The sequence below is a fragment of the Moschus berezovskii genome, chromosome 1 (assembly GCF_049115385.1).
Source record: "Moschus berezovskii isolate FMDL1 chromosome 1, NW_MosBer_1.0, whole genome shotgun sequence".
Taxonomy (NCBI): Eukaryota; Metazoa; Chordata; class Mammalia; order Artiodactyla; family Moschidae; genus Moschus; species Moschus berezovskii.
The window spans coordinates 145,801,487-145,819,413 of NC_142460.1; the positions used below are offsets into that span (position 1 = coordinate 145,801,487).

The 17,927-nt window shown below is 39.2% G+C and overlaps 1 protein-coding gene across 2 annotated transcripts in view; it reads left to right on the top strand.

Moving 5' to 3' along the window:
- Positions 1-17,927, top strand: part of PLOD2 (procollagen-lysine,2-oxoglutarate 5-dioxygenase 2) — a 120,514-nt gene that overhangs the window by 36,678 nt on the left and 65,909 nt on the right. For both annotated transcript variants that reach the window (XM_088840001.1, XM_088839998.1), the window contains exon 2: positions 15,478-15,569. In XM_088840001.1, coding sequence (XP_088696127.1) covers positions 15,478-15,569 — 92 coding nt within the window. The remainder of the gene's footprint in view (positions 1-15,477; positions 15,570-17,927) is intronic.

Below are 17,927 nucleotides of genomic sequence, written 5' to 3' on the forward strand. Positions count from 1 at the left end.
TTATATAGGTAGGTTGTTATTTGAGACTTTGCTTGATTCTTGAGGTTAGCATTTATCACTATGAGCTTCCTTCTTAGAATCGCTTCTTCTGTCTAATGGGCTAATTCAGTTTCCTAGTAATCTGTCTTTTACAGTTAGTTTATTTTTTAGACTATGCTTTTATTATTTATTTATTTATTTTTGGTTGTGCTGGGTCTTCATTGCTTTGTGCAGCCTTTCTCTAGTTGCAGTGAGCGGGAATAACTCTTGCAGTGTGGGAGTACCTCACTGTGGTGGCTTCTCTTGTGGAGCCTGGGCTCTAGGCCTGCAAGCTTCAGTAGTTGCAGCTGGTGGGCTCAGTAATTGTGGCACAGGGCTCAGTTGCTCTGTGGCATATGGAATCTTCCTGGACCAGGGATTGAGCCTGTGTCCCCTCCTTTGGCTGGCGGATTCTTATCCACTGTGCACCAGGGACATCCTCCTAGTAATCTCTTATATGGCAGCTTCAATCTGTTAGCCAATGTGAGGAACCAGCAAGTTGTGGGGTAGTATTCTGAACTGCCAAAATACAGTAGATGCCATGAAACTCTCAAGGCAGGTGAGACGGAGCTGCTGTACAGATTAATTGTGTTCATTTTACGCTATGTGGGTACAATGGGAAATGCCCTCTTTAAAAATATGTAATTATAATATGTTCATGGCAACGTGGAATGAGAGAAGCAAATGTTTCAGTGTACTTGAGGATGATGAATGAAAATTGGGTCTTTTGTTTCCTTTTCAGTCCTGCCACACTTTATCAGGTCTGCTTTTAATTTTGCATCCTAGATTGATTTATTCTCATTCCTTTAGGTTAGGCAAGATTCTTCAAAAAGATTTTTTTGTTTGTTTGTTTTCCATTATAGGGTAATAGTGTTCATCTTGGCTTAGGCACCTCACCCTTAAACTTTGTCTCAGATGGACCACAAGTGCATCTCAGGGTGGCCTCTGGCCTTGGACAACTGTTTTGTTTTTGTTTTATTCAATTGTAGGTGAATTAGCAGGAGTGTATTATCTCAGTCCCTGCTGTTTCGTTCTGGTAATTAACTTTATTATTGATACCGTTTGGTTATGAGTCTAGGAGATATTTTTAGTGCCCACGCAAAACATGGAATAAAGAACAATAGATCCGATTGTAAATCAAATGCAATAATCTATTTGAACAAACTACACAACCTTGAGACCAGATTTCTGGCAGGCAGTTCATAGTCTCTGCTGAAGCATTTGGCTAGCAGATGGGTTACACCATCACACTCAAAGGAGGTTCTCATTACCAGTGTCTTTCTATTTTGGAGGTTGCTGTAACCTTTAAACCCTTGGAATTCAACAGATTGGAGCTGCTCTGTCTGTGAAGAGGGCTGATCCTTTTTCCTTTGACATTAAAATTACATTCAAGGTATGCATATCCTAACTTTTGAAGAGATCAATTGTGTTCTCCAAGTCACAAATTCTGGAATATGATCTGTAATAGTTTTATAAATACTTGGGCTCCAAAAGCACTGCGGATGCTGATTGCAGCCATGAAATTAAAAGACACTTACTCCTTGGAAGGAAAGTTATGACCAGCCGAGATTGCATATTAGAAAGCAGAGACATTACTTTGCCAACCAAGGTCCGTCTAGTCAAGGCTATGGTTTTTCCCGTGGTCATGTATGGATGTGAGAGTTGGACTGTGAAGAAAGCTGATCGCCGAAGAATTGATGCTTTTGAACTGTGGTGCTGGAGAGGAGTCTTGAGAGTCCCTTGGACTGCAAGGAGATCCAACCAGTCCATTCTAAAGGAGATCAATCCCGGGTGTTTATTGGAAGGACTTATGCTAAAGCTGAAACTCCAGTACTTTGGCCACCTCATGCGACGAGTTGACTCACTGGAAAAGAGTCTGATGCTAGGAGGGATTGGGGGTAGGAGGAGAAGGGTACGACAGAGAATGAGATGGCTGGATGGCATCACCGACTTGATGGACATGAGTTTGAGTGAACTCCAGGAGCTGGTGATGGACAGGGAGGCCTGGCGTGCTGTGGTTCATGGGGTCGCAAAGAGTCGGACATGACTGAGCGACTGAACTGAACTGTAGAGATAGGAAACACTGCTTTTTCAAGGCAGTCTGTTCATTCTGGGTGCTTTTTTTTAAAACAAACTTTTAAATTTCTATTGGAGTATAGCCTATTAATAGTGTTGTGATAGTTTCAGGTGAAACAGCGAAGGAACTCAGCCATACATATACATGTAACCATTCTCCCACAAACTCCCCTCCCATCCAGGCTACTACATACATTCTGGGTACTTTTAATTGTACTTTGTGTTTAATATGACCTGTATGTTTGTGTCTACCCAAAATTTGTATGTTGAAATCCTAATCCACAAAGGTGGGACCTTTGGAAGGTGCTTAAGTCATGAGGGTAAAGTCACAATGACTTTGATTAGGGTTTTTGTAAAATAGGTTCTGAAGATACCTCAACCCCTTTCACCATGTTAAAATTATGAAGGCACTTATAGTATGAGATATTTGATCCTATTTGTGAGAAAGATATTTATTAGGTCTATTTAAGCTAATATCCAGAGATCAAAGTTTATTCTTATCTGCCTTATATAACTCAGTTCTCATAAGTGAAAGTGTTTCATCAAGTAGGCATGTTTACTAGTCAACAGGTATGTAACTACAATGGCCTGAACATTTGTGTCCCCCTCAAATTCATATGTTGAAATTCTTACCTCCACTATCCAAGGACGATAGTATTAGCAGGTGAGGACTTTGGGAAAGACTTGGGTCATGAGGGTAGAGCCGTCATGAATGGGATTAGTTTTCTTATAAAAGAGACTCCATAGGGACTTCCCTGGTGGTCCAGTGGCTGAGACTTCATGCTCCCAATGCAGAGGGCTCAGGTTCAATTTTTGGTGAGGGAACTAGATCCCACATGCTGCAACTAAGAGTTTGCATGCCATAATTAATATCTGGGTGAAGCCAAATAAATAAATATTTAAAAAGAGAGAGAGAGACCCCAGAGGGTCCCTAGGCCCCTCCTCATGTGAGGACGTGGAGAGAAGGCACTGGCTATGACCTGAGAAGAGTGGTACTTCTGAGGAGTGGAGGTTTTCTTCGTGCACTTGACCTTCTGGTGCCCAGGGCCTCTGGAAGTCTTAATCTGATCCTGTTTCACTCGATAATTGGTGTTGACCTTGTGGTTCCAGAAGAGTTTATCCTAACTTAATGTTCTCCTGGACCATTTGTCATCCAGTCTGTTACACATAGCTAGCAATACTCACCCTCTGTAGTCCCACTACCTACTGCTAGGGTGACCAACTCATCCTGGACTTTTCAAGTGTTAAAACTGAAAGCCCTGTGTTCTGGGAATCTTTTTAGTCCTGAACAGACTGGGATGGTTGGTTATCCTACATGATACCCTTCCCCCACCACCCCCCAGCTCATCTCATTTGCTTTATGTCTGTGTGTTGTCCAGAGTAGGGCTTCGTATGTGACTCAGTGGTAAAGAATCTGCCTGCCAATGCAAGAGATGCGGGTTCAATCCCTGGGTTGGGGAGATCCCCTAGAGTAGGAAATGGCAACCTGCTCCAGTATTCTTGCCTGGAATATTCCATGGAAAGAGGAGCCTGGCAGTCTGCAGTCCATGGGGTTGAAAAGAGTTGGGCACGACTTAGTGACTCAGAACATTGTCCAGAGTGGGCTGTGGAACTTAGGCATCCATCTAAATACTAATGTGTGAAGATGTTCCCTATGTAGTATTAATGCTTGGAAGTTATTTTTTTCTTTAAGCCTTTCCTCTTTCCCCTTTTTCCTACAGAAGTACTAAGGAATCCTCTGATTTCTCTTTGACATATCCTTTTTAGGTTTTTTTCCTCGTTGAAATTGTGGCGTGAATTGCTCTTGAGGAATTTTGGTCTCTTGAATGTCTTTCAACAATTCCACAAAATAAAATGTGTTTTCTTGCCACCTAGACTCCATGGCTTCAGTTTGTCACAGTGTTTAAGTGACTCAGTGCTTAAAAAAAGCAACAAAATTGTGTAATGAGACCTAGGAAACCACTTTTTTTTTTTTTTTACTAATTAAGAATCATTAATTCCAGCCCTAGGCTGATTACCACCAGTTGCAGGTTCTTGGACAAGTGTGATTTTCTCTTCAGGTCTTGGTTTCCTTCCCTATAAAAAAAGTGGATTTTGCTAGACTAAACTCTGGGATCACAGTTTATGTTGAAATGATTCTCATATGTATACCTATGTTGATGTTTGACAGAAAACAACAATTCTGTAAAGCAATTATCCTTCAATTAAAAAATAAATTAAAAAAATGAAATGATTCTCAACCAGTAGAGAAGCAGGGTGTGATTGTCTTTTATCTATTAAATATTTCCTTTATGGAGTCTATTTGGGGTCTTTTCTGTATCTCTGTAGCCTGGTCTCTGAACCCAGAATCTAATAAGCAAGTATCATGTATATAATCAGTTAGGCCCATAGTGCCTCTTTCTAGATGAAGACTTGCTGCTTGTAGCTAGAAGCATAATGGGTAAGCTCTCCCCAAGACAATTCCCAGGCTCCCCAATTCAGGAGGACTCAGATGACTCAGCATATCGTCATATTGATAGCTATGACTGTTTACATTGAAAGAATACCGAGCAAAGTCAGCAAAGGGAAAAGGCACATAGCCAAAGTCCAGGGAAACCAGACACAGCTTCCAAGAGTCTTTTCTCAGGGGAGTCACCAGCAACTAGTTGTGACCACACAAGTGAAAGGTTATTTATTGGAAACGGTTGTTAGAGACTTACTTACAGACTTGTTAGAGACTTGGTTAGAGACTTTTTAGAGATTTAGGTTTTTATTCAGGGCTAGTCACAGAGGCAATTTCTGTCCCAGAATTCCAAACTCCTAGAAGGAAAGCTGGTGTTCAGCATAGATACCTTGTTTGTACAGTTTGGATACAATGAGCTGTTCTTATCTGGGAATGATGGAAATCGTCTCCAAAATCGGCTTTCCAGATGCCAGTTGGGGATCAACCCTGAAAAGTAAGATTGAAGTCTTAGGGTTGCTGTGTTATCTCTTCTGCACATGTAATAAAACAAATTTTATTTCCAGTCTCTTGACCTCTCACCACCAAGTGAGGTACATGAAACACTGGAAAGAAATGGACTGTGAGGAAGAACTGAAATTGCACTTCCTGTTATGCTGGTAACTTGGGTGACTTTGGCTAAGTTAAACTATTTAACCTTAGTTTTTTCATCTGTGAATTGGATATAATAATGCAAACTGCACAGGGATTTTGCCAGACACAAATTATTTTGTACATCCAAAGAATCTGCCTGCAGTGTGATAGACCCAGATTCAATCCCTGGGTCGGGAAGATCCCCCTGGAGAAGGAAATGGCCAACCACTCCAGTATTCTTGCCTAGAGAGTTCCATGGACAGAGGAGCCTGGCAGGCTACACTCCATAGGGTTGAAAACGGTCAGACATAACTGAAGAGACTTAACATGCACGCATGCACAGATAAGACATAACATCCATTGTTCCCGAATCCGCTCATTCAGCAAAATATTTATTAAGAATCGATTGCATGCTAAATACTATGATAGGCCCTGGAGGTATTGGGCTGAGCAAAAAACATCCTGCCTTTTTGGAATTTACAGTCTAGTTGGGGAAAGAGAACTGTACAAATTAATATAAAATTATAGTTTGTCATAAAGTGCTCCAAAACAGAGGTAGAGAATGAAGTGGGAATGTATAATGGTCACTGACCTGCTTGAGTTAGAAAAGATTCCGCTGAGGAAATGGCAAATATATAAGAATCTCAATGAGTTGAATAGGCAGTGGCTACTTTAAGAGATCAGAAGAGACATTATATAAAGGCTTTGCATCCACAATTATCTTCAGGGTGGGAGGGAGCAGGCCATTGTTGGAGAACAGAAAAAAGGCCTGCAGTTGGAGGAGAGAGAGCAAAATGGAGAATAAGATCAGAGATGATAGAGGTAGTCAAGAACTTTGAGGTAATGGAGCTTGGTCACCATTCTAAGAGCAATGGAAAGTAATTTAAGGATTTTTAGCAATGGGGTGCGGAGAAGGCAATGGCAAGCCACTCCAGTACTGTTGCCTGGAAAATCGCATGGACAGAGGAGCCTTGTGGGCTGCAGTGCATGAGGTCGCGAAGAGTCGGACACGACTGAACAACTTCACTTTTACATATTGGAGAAGGAAATGGCAACCCACTCCAGTGTTCTTGCCTGGAGAATCCCAGGGACGGCGGAGCCTGGTGGGCTGCCATCTATGGGGTCTCACAGTCGGACATGACTGAAGCGACTTAGCAGCAGCAGCAATGGGGTGACATGGTTAGATATCTAAGGGTTTTGAAAAGATAAGTCTGCATTGTAGAGATATGCTTGGAGTGGGTGTAGTGGGGTTTAGGAGGGTATTGTGGAAATGGACTAGTCATAACTTGAATAAACGTGTTTGGAGATGGAGAGAAATGAAAAGACTTGAGAAGGTATATGTACAGTTTCTATATTACTTTAGTAAACAACTTCCACTTGAACTGTTTTTACATAGATACTTTTCCCATTTCAGTGCTATCCACCCCCAGCTCTTATCTGTAAGGGATACATTCTAAGACCCCTAGTGGATGCCTGAAACTGTGGATAGTCCCAAACCCTGTATGTACTGTTTTTTCCTGTACATATTATGTATCTATGATGAAGTTTAATTTATAGGTTAGGCACAGAAAGAGATTAACAATAATAATTAATAATAGAATATTTATAACAATATAATATAATAAAGGTTATGTGAATGTGATCTTTCAAAATATTTTTAAACTTAATGCCTTTTCTATATTAACTAAGGACTTACCATGCACTGTGGCTGTGTCTTTTACAGTTTGAAGTGAGAAAGTTAATCTAGTATGCATTTATTTTTCTTTCTTCACAATTTCAAAGATAGAGGATTTGTTCTTAGTGTAGATCTTAGAAACCTCAGCTTTTTTTTTTTCCTTATTAAGTCAGAACTTTCACTTTTTCATTTAAAGGAACTACTTTATGGCTCTCTTTGGTGTATTGCCAGCATTACTAGTCGTGTGCTTTAGGGCCATAAGGGTCGACCTATGGCCAAGTCACCCTTGTGGCCCCAAAGCACAAGTCAAATAAGGGTGACTTGAAGACAAGCACTGTGATACTGTGACAGTGGATCTGATAGCTGAGACAATTATTTAGTGACTAACTGATGAGATACACTGGATAGGGGGATGATTCAGTCACGGGTGGGAGAGAGCAGGATGACTAGAGATTTTACCATGCTACTGTGAAGTGAAATCTTTTCTGCCATATTGAGCAAGAAATGTCACAGCTATCAGCGATTTCAGCCCTCCAAATGTGAATGAGAGCTCCCAAAAGGGAACGCAATGCCCGTGATCCTGCAGATTGATGAGAAGCTGGAGGGAGGTGATGCAAGAAGCTGCCATCCATCATGTCTGCCACCCCTTAAGGTGAACAAGGAATCAAGGACGTAAACAATCAAGAAACAAGATTTGGCCCTAGATCGCTGAGGTGCATAGGAAAGGAAAGAATTCAGTGAGCCCAGAGGCTTGCCTCTTTCCATACACAGAGAAATGCTAGATACCTTAGCTTGATATCTGGTTTTCCTTATTTAACAGTAATCTTTGATGTTCAGACTACCTCTTTTGCTGAAAACTTGTATATAGCCTGATTACCTGTCCTGCCTCCTCGGAGCATACTCTTAGGGCTACAGTCTCCCAGGCCTGGAGTCCTTAACATTCCCACCAAATTCTCTGCTTTCAGTTTGTAACTGAATTTTTAGTCAATTCTACTCAGAATGGTGTATAGTTTAACAACTTATGAATTATTTATTTTGAGAATTTTCCATGTAATATTTTCAAACCATGATTAACCCATGGGTGACAGAAATCATGGATAAAGGGACAATGCTATACCTGTATTATGAAATCTTGAAAGTTGAAAGACATTTGTAGGGATGTGGATGGACCTAGAGACTGTCACACGTAATGAAATAAGTCAGAAAGAGGAAAACAAATATTGTATATGTGGAATCTAGAAAAATGGTTTATATGAACTTATTTTCTAAACAGAAGTAGAGACTCAGATATAGAAAATAAACCTATGGACAAGCAGGGGGAAAGAGAGCGGTGGGATGAATTGAGAGATTGGAATTGACATATATACACGATTATGTATAAAAATATGTAACTAATGATAATCTAGTGGAGGTGAAGGAATTCTAGCTGAGCTATTTCAAATCCTAAAAGATGATGCAGTGAAAAATGCTACACTCAATATGCCAACAAATTTGAAAAACTCAGCAGTGGCCACAGGACTGGAAAAGGTCAGTTTCATTCCAGTCCCAATGAAAGGCAATGCCAAAGAATGCCCAAACTGCTGCACAATTGCACTCGTTTCATGTGCTAGCAAGGTAATGCTCAAAATCCTTCAAGCTAGGCTTCAACAGTACGTGAACTGAGAACTTCCAGATGTACAATCTGGATTTAGAAAAGGCAATGGAACCAGAGACCAAATTGCCAACATCTGTTGGATCATAGAAAATACAGAAGAATTCCAGAAAAATCTGCTTCACTGACTACGCTAAAGCCTTTGAATATGTGGATCACAACAAACTGTGGAAAATTCTTAGAGATGAGAATACTAGACCACCTTACCTGCTTCCTGAGAAACCTGTATGGCGGTCCAGAAGCAATAGTTAGAACCAGACATGGAACAATGGACTGGTTCAAAACTGGAAAAGAAGTATGTCAAGACTGTATATTGTCAAGCTGTTTGTTTAACTTTTATGCAGAGTACATCATGCAAAATGTTGGGCTGGATAAAGCACAACCTGGAATCAAGATTGCAGGGAGAAATATCAATAACCTCAGATATACAGATGATATTACCTTTATGGCAGAAGCGAAGAGGAACTAAAGGGCTTCTTGATGAAGGTGCAAAAGTAGAGTGAAAAAGCTGGCTTAAAACTCAACATTCCAGAAGCTAAGATCATGGCATCCGGTCCCATCCCTTCATGGCAAATAGATGGGGAAACAATGGAAGTAGTGACAGACTATTTTCTTGGGCTTCAGAATCACTGCAGACAGTAACTGCAGCCTTGAAAGTAAAAGACACTCGCTGCCTGGAAGAAAAGTTATGACCAACCTAGTTCCGTTCCGTCGCTCAGTCGTGTCCGACTCTTTGCGACCCCGTGGACTGTAGCCTACCAGGCTTCTCCGTCCATGGGAGTCTCCAGGCAAGAATACTGGAGTGGGTTACCGTTTCCTTCTCCAGGGGATCTTCCCGACCCAGGGATCGAACCCGGGTCTCCCGCATTGGAGGCAGACGCTTTAACCTCTGAGCCACCAGGGAAGCCCATGACCAACCTAGACAGAATATTAAAAAGCAGAAACATTACTTTGCTGACCTATGTCCATATAGTCAAAGCAATGGTTTTTCCACTAGTCACGTATGGATGTGAGAGTTGGACCATAAAGAAGGCTGGGTGCTGAAGAATTGAAGATTTTGAACTGTGGTTTTGGAGAAGACTTTTGAGAGTTCCTTGGACAACAAGGAGCTCAAACCAGTTAATCCTAAAGGAAATGAACCCTGAATATTCATTTGAAGGACTGCTGCTGAAACTGAAGCTCCAATACTTTAGCCACCTGTTACGAAGAGCTGACTCATTGGAAAAGACCCTGATGCAGGAAAAGATTGAAGGCAGGAGGAGAAGGGGACAACAGAAGACGAGATGGTTGAATGCCATCACTGACTGCCGGACAAGAGTTTGAGCAAGCTCCGGGAGATGATGAAGAAAAGGGAAGTCTGGGGTGCTGCAGTCCATGGGGCTCAAAGAATCTGACAGGCCTGAGCCACTGAACACCACCAACAACAAATGAGAATCTACTTCACAGTTCAGGGAACTCTACTCAGTGCTCTGTGGTGACTTAAAAAAGAGAGGATATATCTATGCATATATCTGATTCACTTTGCTGTACTTTAGAAAGTAACACACCATTGTAAGCAACTGTACGCCAATAAAAATTAGTTAATAATAAAAAAGAGATATTCAGTTCTTGAATAAATAACTGATAGAGATGGAGATTGAGTTTTATAACTTGCTAAGATTTGCATTTCAACTACAACCTCCCTTACACATTTATCTTTTGAGGAGAAAAAGTAAGATACTGTCTAACACATATGTAGTATCATCCACTTTATATATATTAATTCATTAACCGTCACAGCAAGCCTATCAGGTGCTATTATTATATTTATAAGTGAGAAACATGAGACACAGAATTTAAGTAATTGACCAATTTCAAACAAGTAATAAGTGCTAGGTCTGTGACTGAAATCCATCTAGTTTGTTGTCAGATCCATATGGCCAACCACAGTGGCAAACTATGTTTAGGCCAAATCTGGCCCATAACTGTTTTTATGCAGCCAGCCAGAAAACATAGAAAAATTTTTTTGATTTTAGAAATGTTTTAAAGAGGAAAGAAAAAAAGAGAATCATAACAGAGGTTGTATATAGACTACAAATTTGGACTTTTACAGTGAAAGTTTGCTGGCTCTTATGGTAACCATTCCTAGAAAATGTGTTCCTTGAATAGAAAGTTGAGCACCACTGAGTTTTATAGATGAAAGATACTTCTTTCATAAAATGAGTTATAGCAGAGTAAGGGCAATGTACTCAGCACTCCTTCTTGGGTAGAAATTTTGTTGTTGTTGCAAATTTAAAATTAAGACTGAGTGTAGAGAAAGTTTCTTGGGAAGATAGGAAATTTATTCCTCTGAGTAAGATCAAAGGTAGCTGGGCTGGTGCTGAGTTACTCAATGTGCTGCCTGTCATTAAGACAGTGAATTTCAGCTGGATTTATGGGCTGATCGAAGAATCATTTGGAGACAGGACATATCAGCCAAAAACTTCCTATTTTAAAGTAATGATTTGTTTTTGGAAAGAGAATTTAGATCAGCACTAAAAATTGATAAATTCTGTTATTAAATCACCATCTAGAGAAAAAACATGACTATAACAATGAGTTTTTCTCCCAGAGTTGTAAATTCATTAAGTGACAACATAGTGTGGTTTTTATTTGTTTGTTTGTTTTTGCCTTTCTAAATAAATTGTCTTGATTTTTGGAGAGGTTGTGTTATTCACCTAAATTTTTCTAGAGAGCTAAATATTAAGCCACTAAAATATTTATTAAACCTTACTATAGTGCATTCTAAAGGAGATCAATCCTGGGTGTTCATTGGAAGGACTGATGCTAAAGCTGAAACTGCAATACTTTGGCCACCTCATGCGACGAGTTGACTCACTGGAAAAGACTCTGATGCTGGGAAAGGTTGGGGGTGGGAGGAAAAGGGGACGACAGAGAATGAGATGGCTGGATGGCATCACTGCCTCAATGGACATGAGTTTGAATGAACTCCGGGAGTTGGTGATGGACAAGGAGGCCTGGCGTGCTGTGATTCATGGGGTCACAGAGAGTCGGCCACGACTGAGCAACTGAACTGAACTGAACTATAGTGCTAGGTATTTTGATGGAATTTGTATATATGGTTATAGAAGGATTTTTTTTTTTTTTGGCTCTGATGTGATTTTCATTTGATAAATGGTTCTCATCGACCACACTGTATTGATGCCTCACATGTTTCTTGCTCATGGTAACTGCATTAATCCACTTTCTGACAGAGTCAGGCCGTGGCTCTCGGAGAAGGCAATGGCAAGCCACTCTAGTACTCTTGCCTAGAAAATCCCATGGATGGAGGAGCCTGGTAGGCCGCAGTCCGTGGGGTCGCTAAGGGTCGGACACGACTGAGCGACTTCACTTTCACTTTTCACTTTCACACATTAGAGAAGGAAATGGCAACCCACTCCAGTGTTCTTGCCTGGAGAATCCCAGGGACGGGGGAGCCTGGTGGGCTGCCGTCAGTGGGGTCACACAGAGTCGGACACGACTGAAGTGACTTAGCAGCAGCAGCAGCAGGCCGTGGCTCTAGAGGTTATATTTGGCCAGAGTTGGGCTTATCTTTTCTTTACCACATTCTTAGACTGGTTTTGTTAGTGGTTGATGGGTGCCCATTTTTCAAGCCTATTTTCTCAACATCTCACTTGATCCTTTTGGTTGTTGTGGGTGGATTGGGTAAGGTACTAATGATAGTTGTTTAAATTATAATATTCTTTGATGAGGAAATTTCTTCTATCTATTCCATTTTTCCTTTTCAGACTGTTAAAACAAGTTTTATATTGAATATTTTTCAGATTGGAATATTATGGATTATGCTTTTAAATTGTAGGAATTTCCAAACATATGTAAATGGAATTCAGTTTTAACCATCATCATATGTGGGCAATCTTGTTTAATTTTTTATCTGTCTCCTCCATTGCCTCCTATCTACCCCTAAGAATTTTAAAACAGATCACAAACACTGTATCCTTTCATTGGGTTAATACTTGAGTATTTGTCTCTAAATTATAAGGACCCTTTAAAAAATATTAGCACCACAAAAAAAAAAATAAAAAATATTAGCACCATTATTAGCATGCTAAAAATGAGCAATAGTTTCTCAATATTAACAAATATAAGTTAGTGTTCACATTTCCCAAATTTTCTCATGGATACCTTATTGGCAGCTGACTTTTCACATCAGGACCCTAATAAAGGCAGTGATGTATGTTTGGTTGCATTGTCTCTTAATTCTGGTGGGATATAGTATGCTAGTTTCCCTTTCCTCTTTTTCTCTTTTGACATTGATTCTGGAGATCAGTTGATCTTCTGTCCTAATACTTCTGGTAAACTTGTGGTATGAATTTTACTGGAATCTGAATTATGTGTTAAATGTAGGTTAAAGTTTTTAGCAAGAATATGCCATAAGACAGTGGGCAAGTTGAACTGTTGAACTACTGGCTGGCAAGAACATGTGAGTGGTACATGTCGGCCCTTTCTTGTTTTAGTTCCCCTAGTTGAGTAAGATTTATTTTCCTCACAGTTGTGATACTAATAGCAGGTAAGAAGAAACAAACATTTATATGTAATGTTATTGAAGAGACCTTTCTTTGATGAAATTACTTATTACTTGGTTTTTCTTTTTTGTAATTAGCAGTAATATTGAAAACAACAGGAGTCCTTATTTGGCATAGGATTGCCAGATACAGTCAGGCTATGTATTTTTAGTTTTGCCTTCTGAGTCATTAGATTAGGTAATATTTCTGTCTGCCTGAGGGTCTGGCCAACATTACTTTCCTATTAAGGATGGTGAAATCCTTGCTGTTAATTTTGTGCTGAAAAATATAAGTATAAAAATCCATCTAGGCAAAACCTGTAAACTTATAGCTAATACTCTGATTTATGTAGAAAAAGCTAATAAAGTTGTCTTTAAATATAGTCATTTTATGACAGTGAAAAGTACTTAGAAAGTATTTCCTTTACTCTTATGAAATAGAATCTAGTATTCTTTAATTCAGAATTTATTGTGAATGATAATATGTCAAGTTTTCTTAATTGATTAAGCCCTGTTTGAAACTTTGCAAATGGAATTTTGTTTTTTAAAAAACAATAATTTATTGGAAAAGTGCTTTTAATTTATTGGAAAAGTGCTGACAGCTTAATTGAAAATGACTTTTATTTTTGCTTGAATATCTGTTTCTCATAATGGTGAAAGTTATGTGAGAAATACATATTTCTAGAAACATATATAAGAATGTTAATATTTATCTTCATGGTAATGTTTTCCTTTTTGTTGATTGACTTGCTTGAACTGATTTCTTTATGTGTGTTACACTTATTTATATTTTGTTTATTTTCAAAATATGATTGCCTTGGATCTTATGAAATAGTTTTTAATTGACTGTTATAATACATTAATGCTATGTATTTCATTTTCAGTGGTTGTCTACTGTTTAGGAGATACTTAACACTGTAAATTTTTTCTTATTGAGAATCAAATGACATAACTCAGTGCTTGCTGCTGGTGCTGCTAAGTCGCTTCAGTCATGTCCGACTCTATGTGACCCCATAGACGGCAGCCCACCAGGTTCCCCCGTCCCTGGGATTCTCCAGGCAAGAACACTGGAGTGGGTTGCCATTTCCTTCTCCAATGCATAAAAGTGAAAAGTGAAAGTGAAGTCACTCAGTTGTTTCCGACTCTTAGTGACCCCATGGTCTGCAACCTACCAGGCTCCACTGTCCATGGGAATTTCCAGGCAAGAGTACTGGAGTGGGGTGCCATTGCCTTCTCCGAACTCAGTGCTTAGAATGTAAAAAAGACATTTTGCTTTTTCAGTCTACTGGTCCTCCGATACCCTAAGGTTTAAAAAAGAAAATGCTCAGCACCTTTGGTGTCTTCTGATGCATTTGTTTCTAAATTTTTGCATTTGTCCAACTTGTCTTTTCCTGATAAGCATCTTTCCTTAATGGCTTCTATAGGTAATTTGAGATGACTCCTTAAATCTGTTTTCTTCTATTAAGGAGAGGTGTTTTGTTAGATTGAAAATAATAATCCATTATAAAATGATGACTCAAAGCTGTGTATTTACTAGGGCAGTGTTGATTTCAATTCCTTTTATTCTTTAAAGAAAAAACAAAACACTGAAGGTGATATAAATGTGGATTTTATAGACTTCACATTTACAAACATTCTTTGATAGGAAAAGTATTAAGATTCTGTTTCTAAGTATTTTTTTCCCAATTTGTCATAATTTATTTGAAAAAGTTAGGATTAATCTCATGATTGGATCTTTTTGTTTTGTGTGTGTGCTTTGAGGAATGTAATGTCCTTCTGAACCTAACTGATGTGTGTATTCATCAGTGATGATTTATAGGTGACAATGAAGCTGGTTGATTAGATAATATGTAGGAGAGTTGAGAAGGCACTGGCAAGCCACTCCAGTACTCTTGCCTAGAAAATCCCATGGACAGAGGAGCCTGATAGGCTGCAGTCCATGGGGTCGCTACTAGTCGGACACAACTGAGTGACTTCACTTTCACTTTTCACTTTCACACATTGGAGAAGGAAATGGCAACCCACTCCGGTGTTCTTGCCTGGAGAATCCCAGGGATGTGGAGCCTGGTGGGCTGCCGTCTATGGGGTCGCACGGAGTCAGACACGACTGAAGCGACTTAGCAGCAGCAGCAGCAGGAGAGTTGGTCTTTACAGATAAAACCTTGTGCAGTTTTATGGAAGTGTTTCTCTTAGTGCTGAAATCCTCCGTTGAGGGCATGCTTTATCTTAAATATTAATGTACTTTCTTACCATTAAAATAATTCATTATTTGACAGTCTGTCATTTGGTAGTAATATAACCAATTTAGCCTCATGTAGACTGACAAACCAGAACATTCCCGTGTGTTTAATGAGTTCTCTAATCACTATAGTGATCTCTGTAAAGTGTGAGTAGTTAGTCTCTTGGTAAACTGTCTTATGTTATTCCCTCTGTCTTTGCAGATAAATTATTAGTCATAACTGTAGCAACAAAAGAAAGTGATGGATTCCATCGATTTATGCAATCAGCCAAATACTTCAATTATACTGTGAAGGTATGGTATATCTTTTAATTCATGGAGATTTTAGACTGTGTGCCTGAAGTACGTTTTTCATAGTAAAAACAATAACAATAGCAACACGATCTATAATCCACAGGAGGGAGATGAAATTTGATTGCATAATTGCTGTTAGTTTACACTTAGTTGATTGGTTTAAAGATAGGTTTTGTCCTTGTTAATACTCTGCCACTCAGACAATAATTTCCTAGTATTCGATAATGCTTTGTATAAACATGTTCTATAAAACAACAGAAGGATATTTAGAAGGATACACACACACATATATTTGTTTTGAGGAGTCTTGTATGCTTATAACATAATTAAGATTTTATAGTAATTTTTTTCACTTGGAAGATTTTTTTTTGTAGTGGGTTTATCTACCGTGGTGTATTTTTTCATTTAGGAGAATTGGAAACATTACTGTGAAGCAGATACTTTTTCTGTTCCATTATTGGGATGTACTTTTCTTGTTTTTTGTTTGTTTTAGAGCAATTTAGTAACATTATAAAAGGGCTTGATAACTTATCTCTAGGAGACTATCTTATTGGTAAATGGTCAGAAGAAATGGGAAATTTGGTAGGACTAGTAAAGTGAGCTATGAAAGACCTGCTTTGTTTTTTTAGAGTTATTTATTTTTTTAATAGAAATGAGGCTCTATCAGCTAAGTGTTTTCCACATATAGAGGAGAAGAGGGAGATATCCCAAGGTAGGAAAACAAACATGAATTTAGTACATTTACACAACAAAACCATAAAACTTAAAAAAAGGAGAGAGAGATTGCTTTTTGCTTAGGGAAAAAGTGAGCTGTTCTAGTGTATAATGCACAAAAAGATTGTATTTGCTACATAACTGCTAGAAGACTAGGTACATATGTTAATGTAGAACAACTGTTAAAAGAAGCTAACTTTGATAAAGAAAGAGATCTAGGTGTTTAATATAGGATAAAGGAGAAATACGTTAGAGAAGTTTGTTAGGATACAGAGGAAATACTGTAGTATTTCCTACGTGGAAATGGAGAAAAATTATGGTAAAATAATTCTGAAATCCAATGAAGGACATCGTAAGGGTTCAGAATGGGGAGAGTGTGGAATATTTCTTATGTGTGAGACACTGTTAGGACCTTTATACATGGCATGCTGTTGATTCATTATATAAACTGTGTAAGGTAGATATTACTTTGCTTATGAGTGAGGAAACTTGCCCCAGGGCATATAACTTTAAGGGGTCAAATCTTGGACCTCAGCACCCTTTGTCTGACTCTGGAGGTTTTGATCCTCCTGCTGTCTTTCCATTATGTGGTTCTGAAGTATGGACCCCAGACCACCAACATCAGCCTCAGCTGGGAAATAGCAATGAGTTTTCTTAGGCTTCTCCCCACCTTCTGAATCATAGACTGGGAGTTGGGCCCAGCAGTCTGTTTTAAGAAACCCTCTATGTGATTCTGATGCATACTAAAGTCTGTCATACTGATGGAGTGGACAGAAAATAAGAGACTCGAGCTTAATCAACACAGCACTGCACAGAGCAGGTGCTCAGACATTTAGGCCCAGTATTCCTGTAGTATTGGAGAAGTCAACCCCAAAGGGGTTGTGGAACAGAAGTATAACAAATGTTAGGGCCAGAGGAAGCCACTTTTTAGGTCAAGAACTAATGTTCTAATAGACTAGCCCCAATATGAATCCGAATTCCCACACCAGTGTTTCTTTCTCCCTTCAATATAAGTAGTGAGGAAGTGCTAACTAGGGTTCTGAGGCTGGGAGCCCCACAAGCTCTACCAGCCAGGCTTGTATTTGGCTCAATGGTAAGTAAATTTAGAATTAATAATATGTATTTTCTAAATTAATTTTATATTTTTCTTTTGTATTCTTAATTTCATTCCCTCTGAATTCACAAATCTTTTAGTACAGCGGCCCGCAACCCCCAGGCCACAGACTGGTACCAGTCTATGGCCTGTTAGGATCCTGGCTGCATAACAGGAGGTGAGCACGGGTTAGCCAGTGAAGCTTCATCTATATTTTCAGCCACTCATACTCACGTTACTACCTGAGCACCACATCCTGTCATCATCAGCAGCATTAGATTCTTGTAGAAGAGCATGAACTGTGAACTGTGAACATGTGAGATATCTCGGTTGCATGCTCTCGTGAGAATCTAAAACCTGATGATCTGAGGTGGAGCTATGACAGTGATGCTAGTGAGGGGAGTAGCTGTAAATACAGATTATATATTGTATTATATATCACAATATAAAAACCATCCCCAACCCCGCTCCGTGGGAAAATTGTTTTCGATGAAACTAGTCTCAGGTGCCAAAATGGTTGGGGACCACTGTGTTAGCAGATCCTTGTTTCA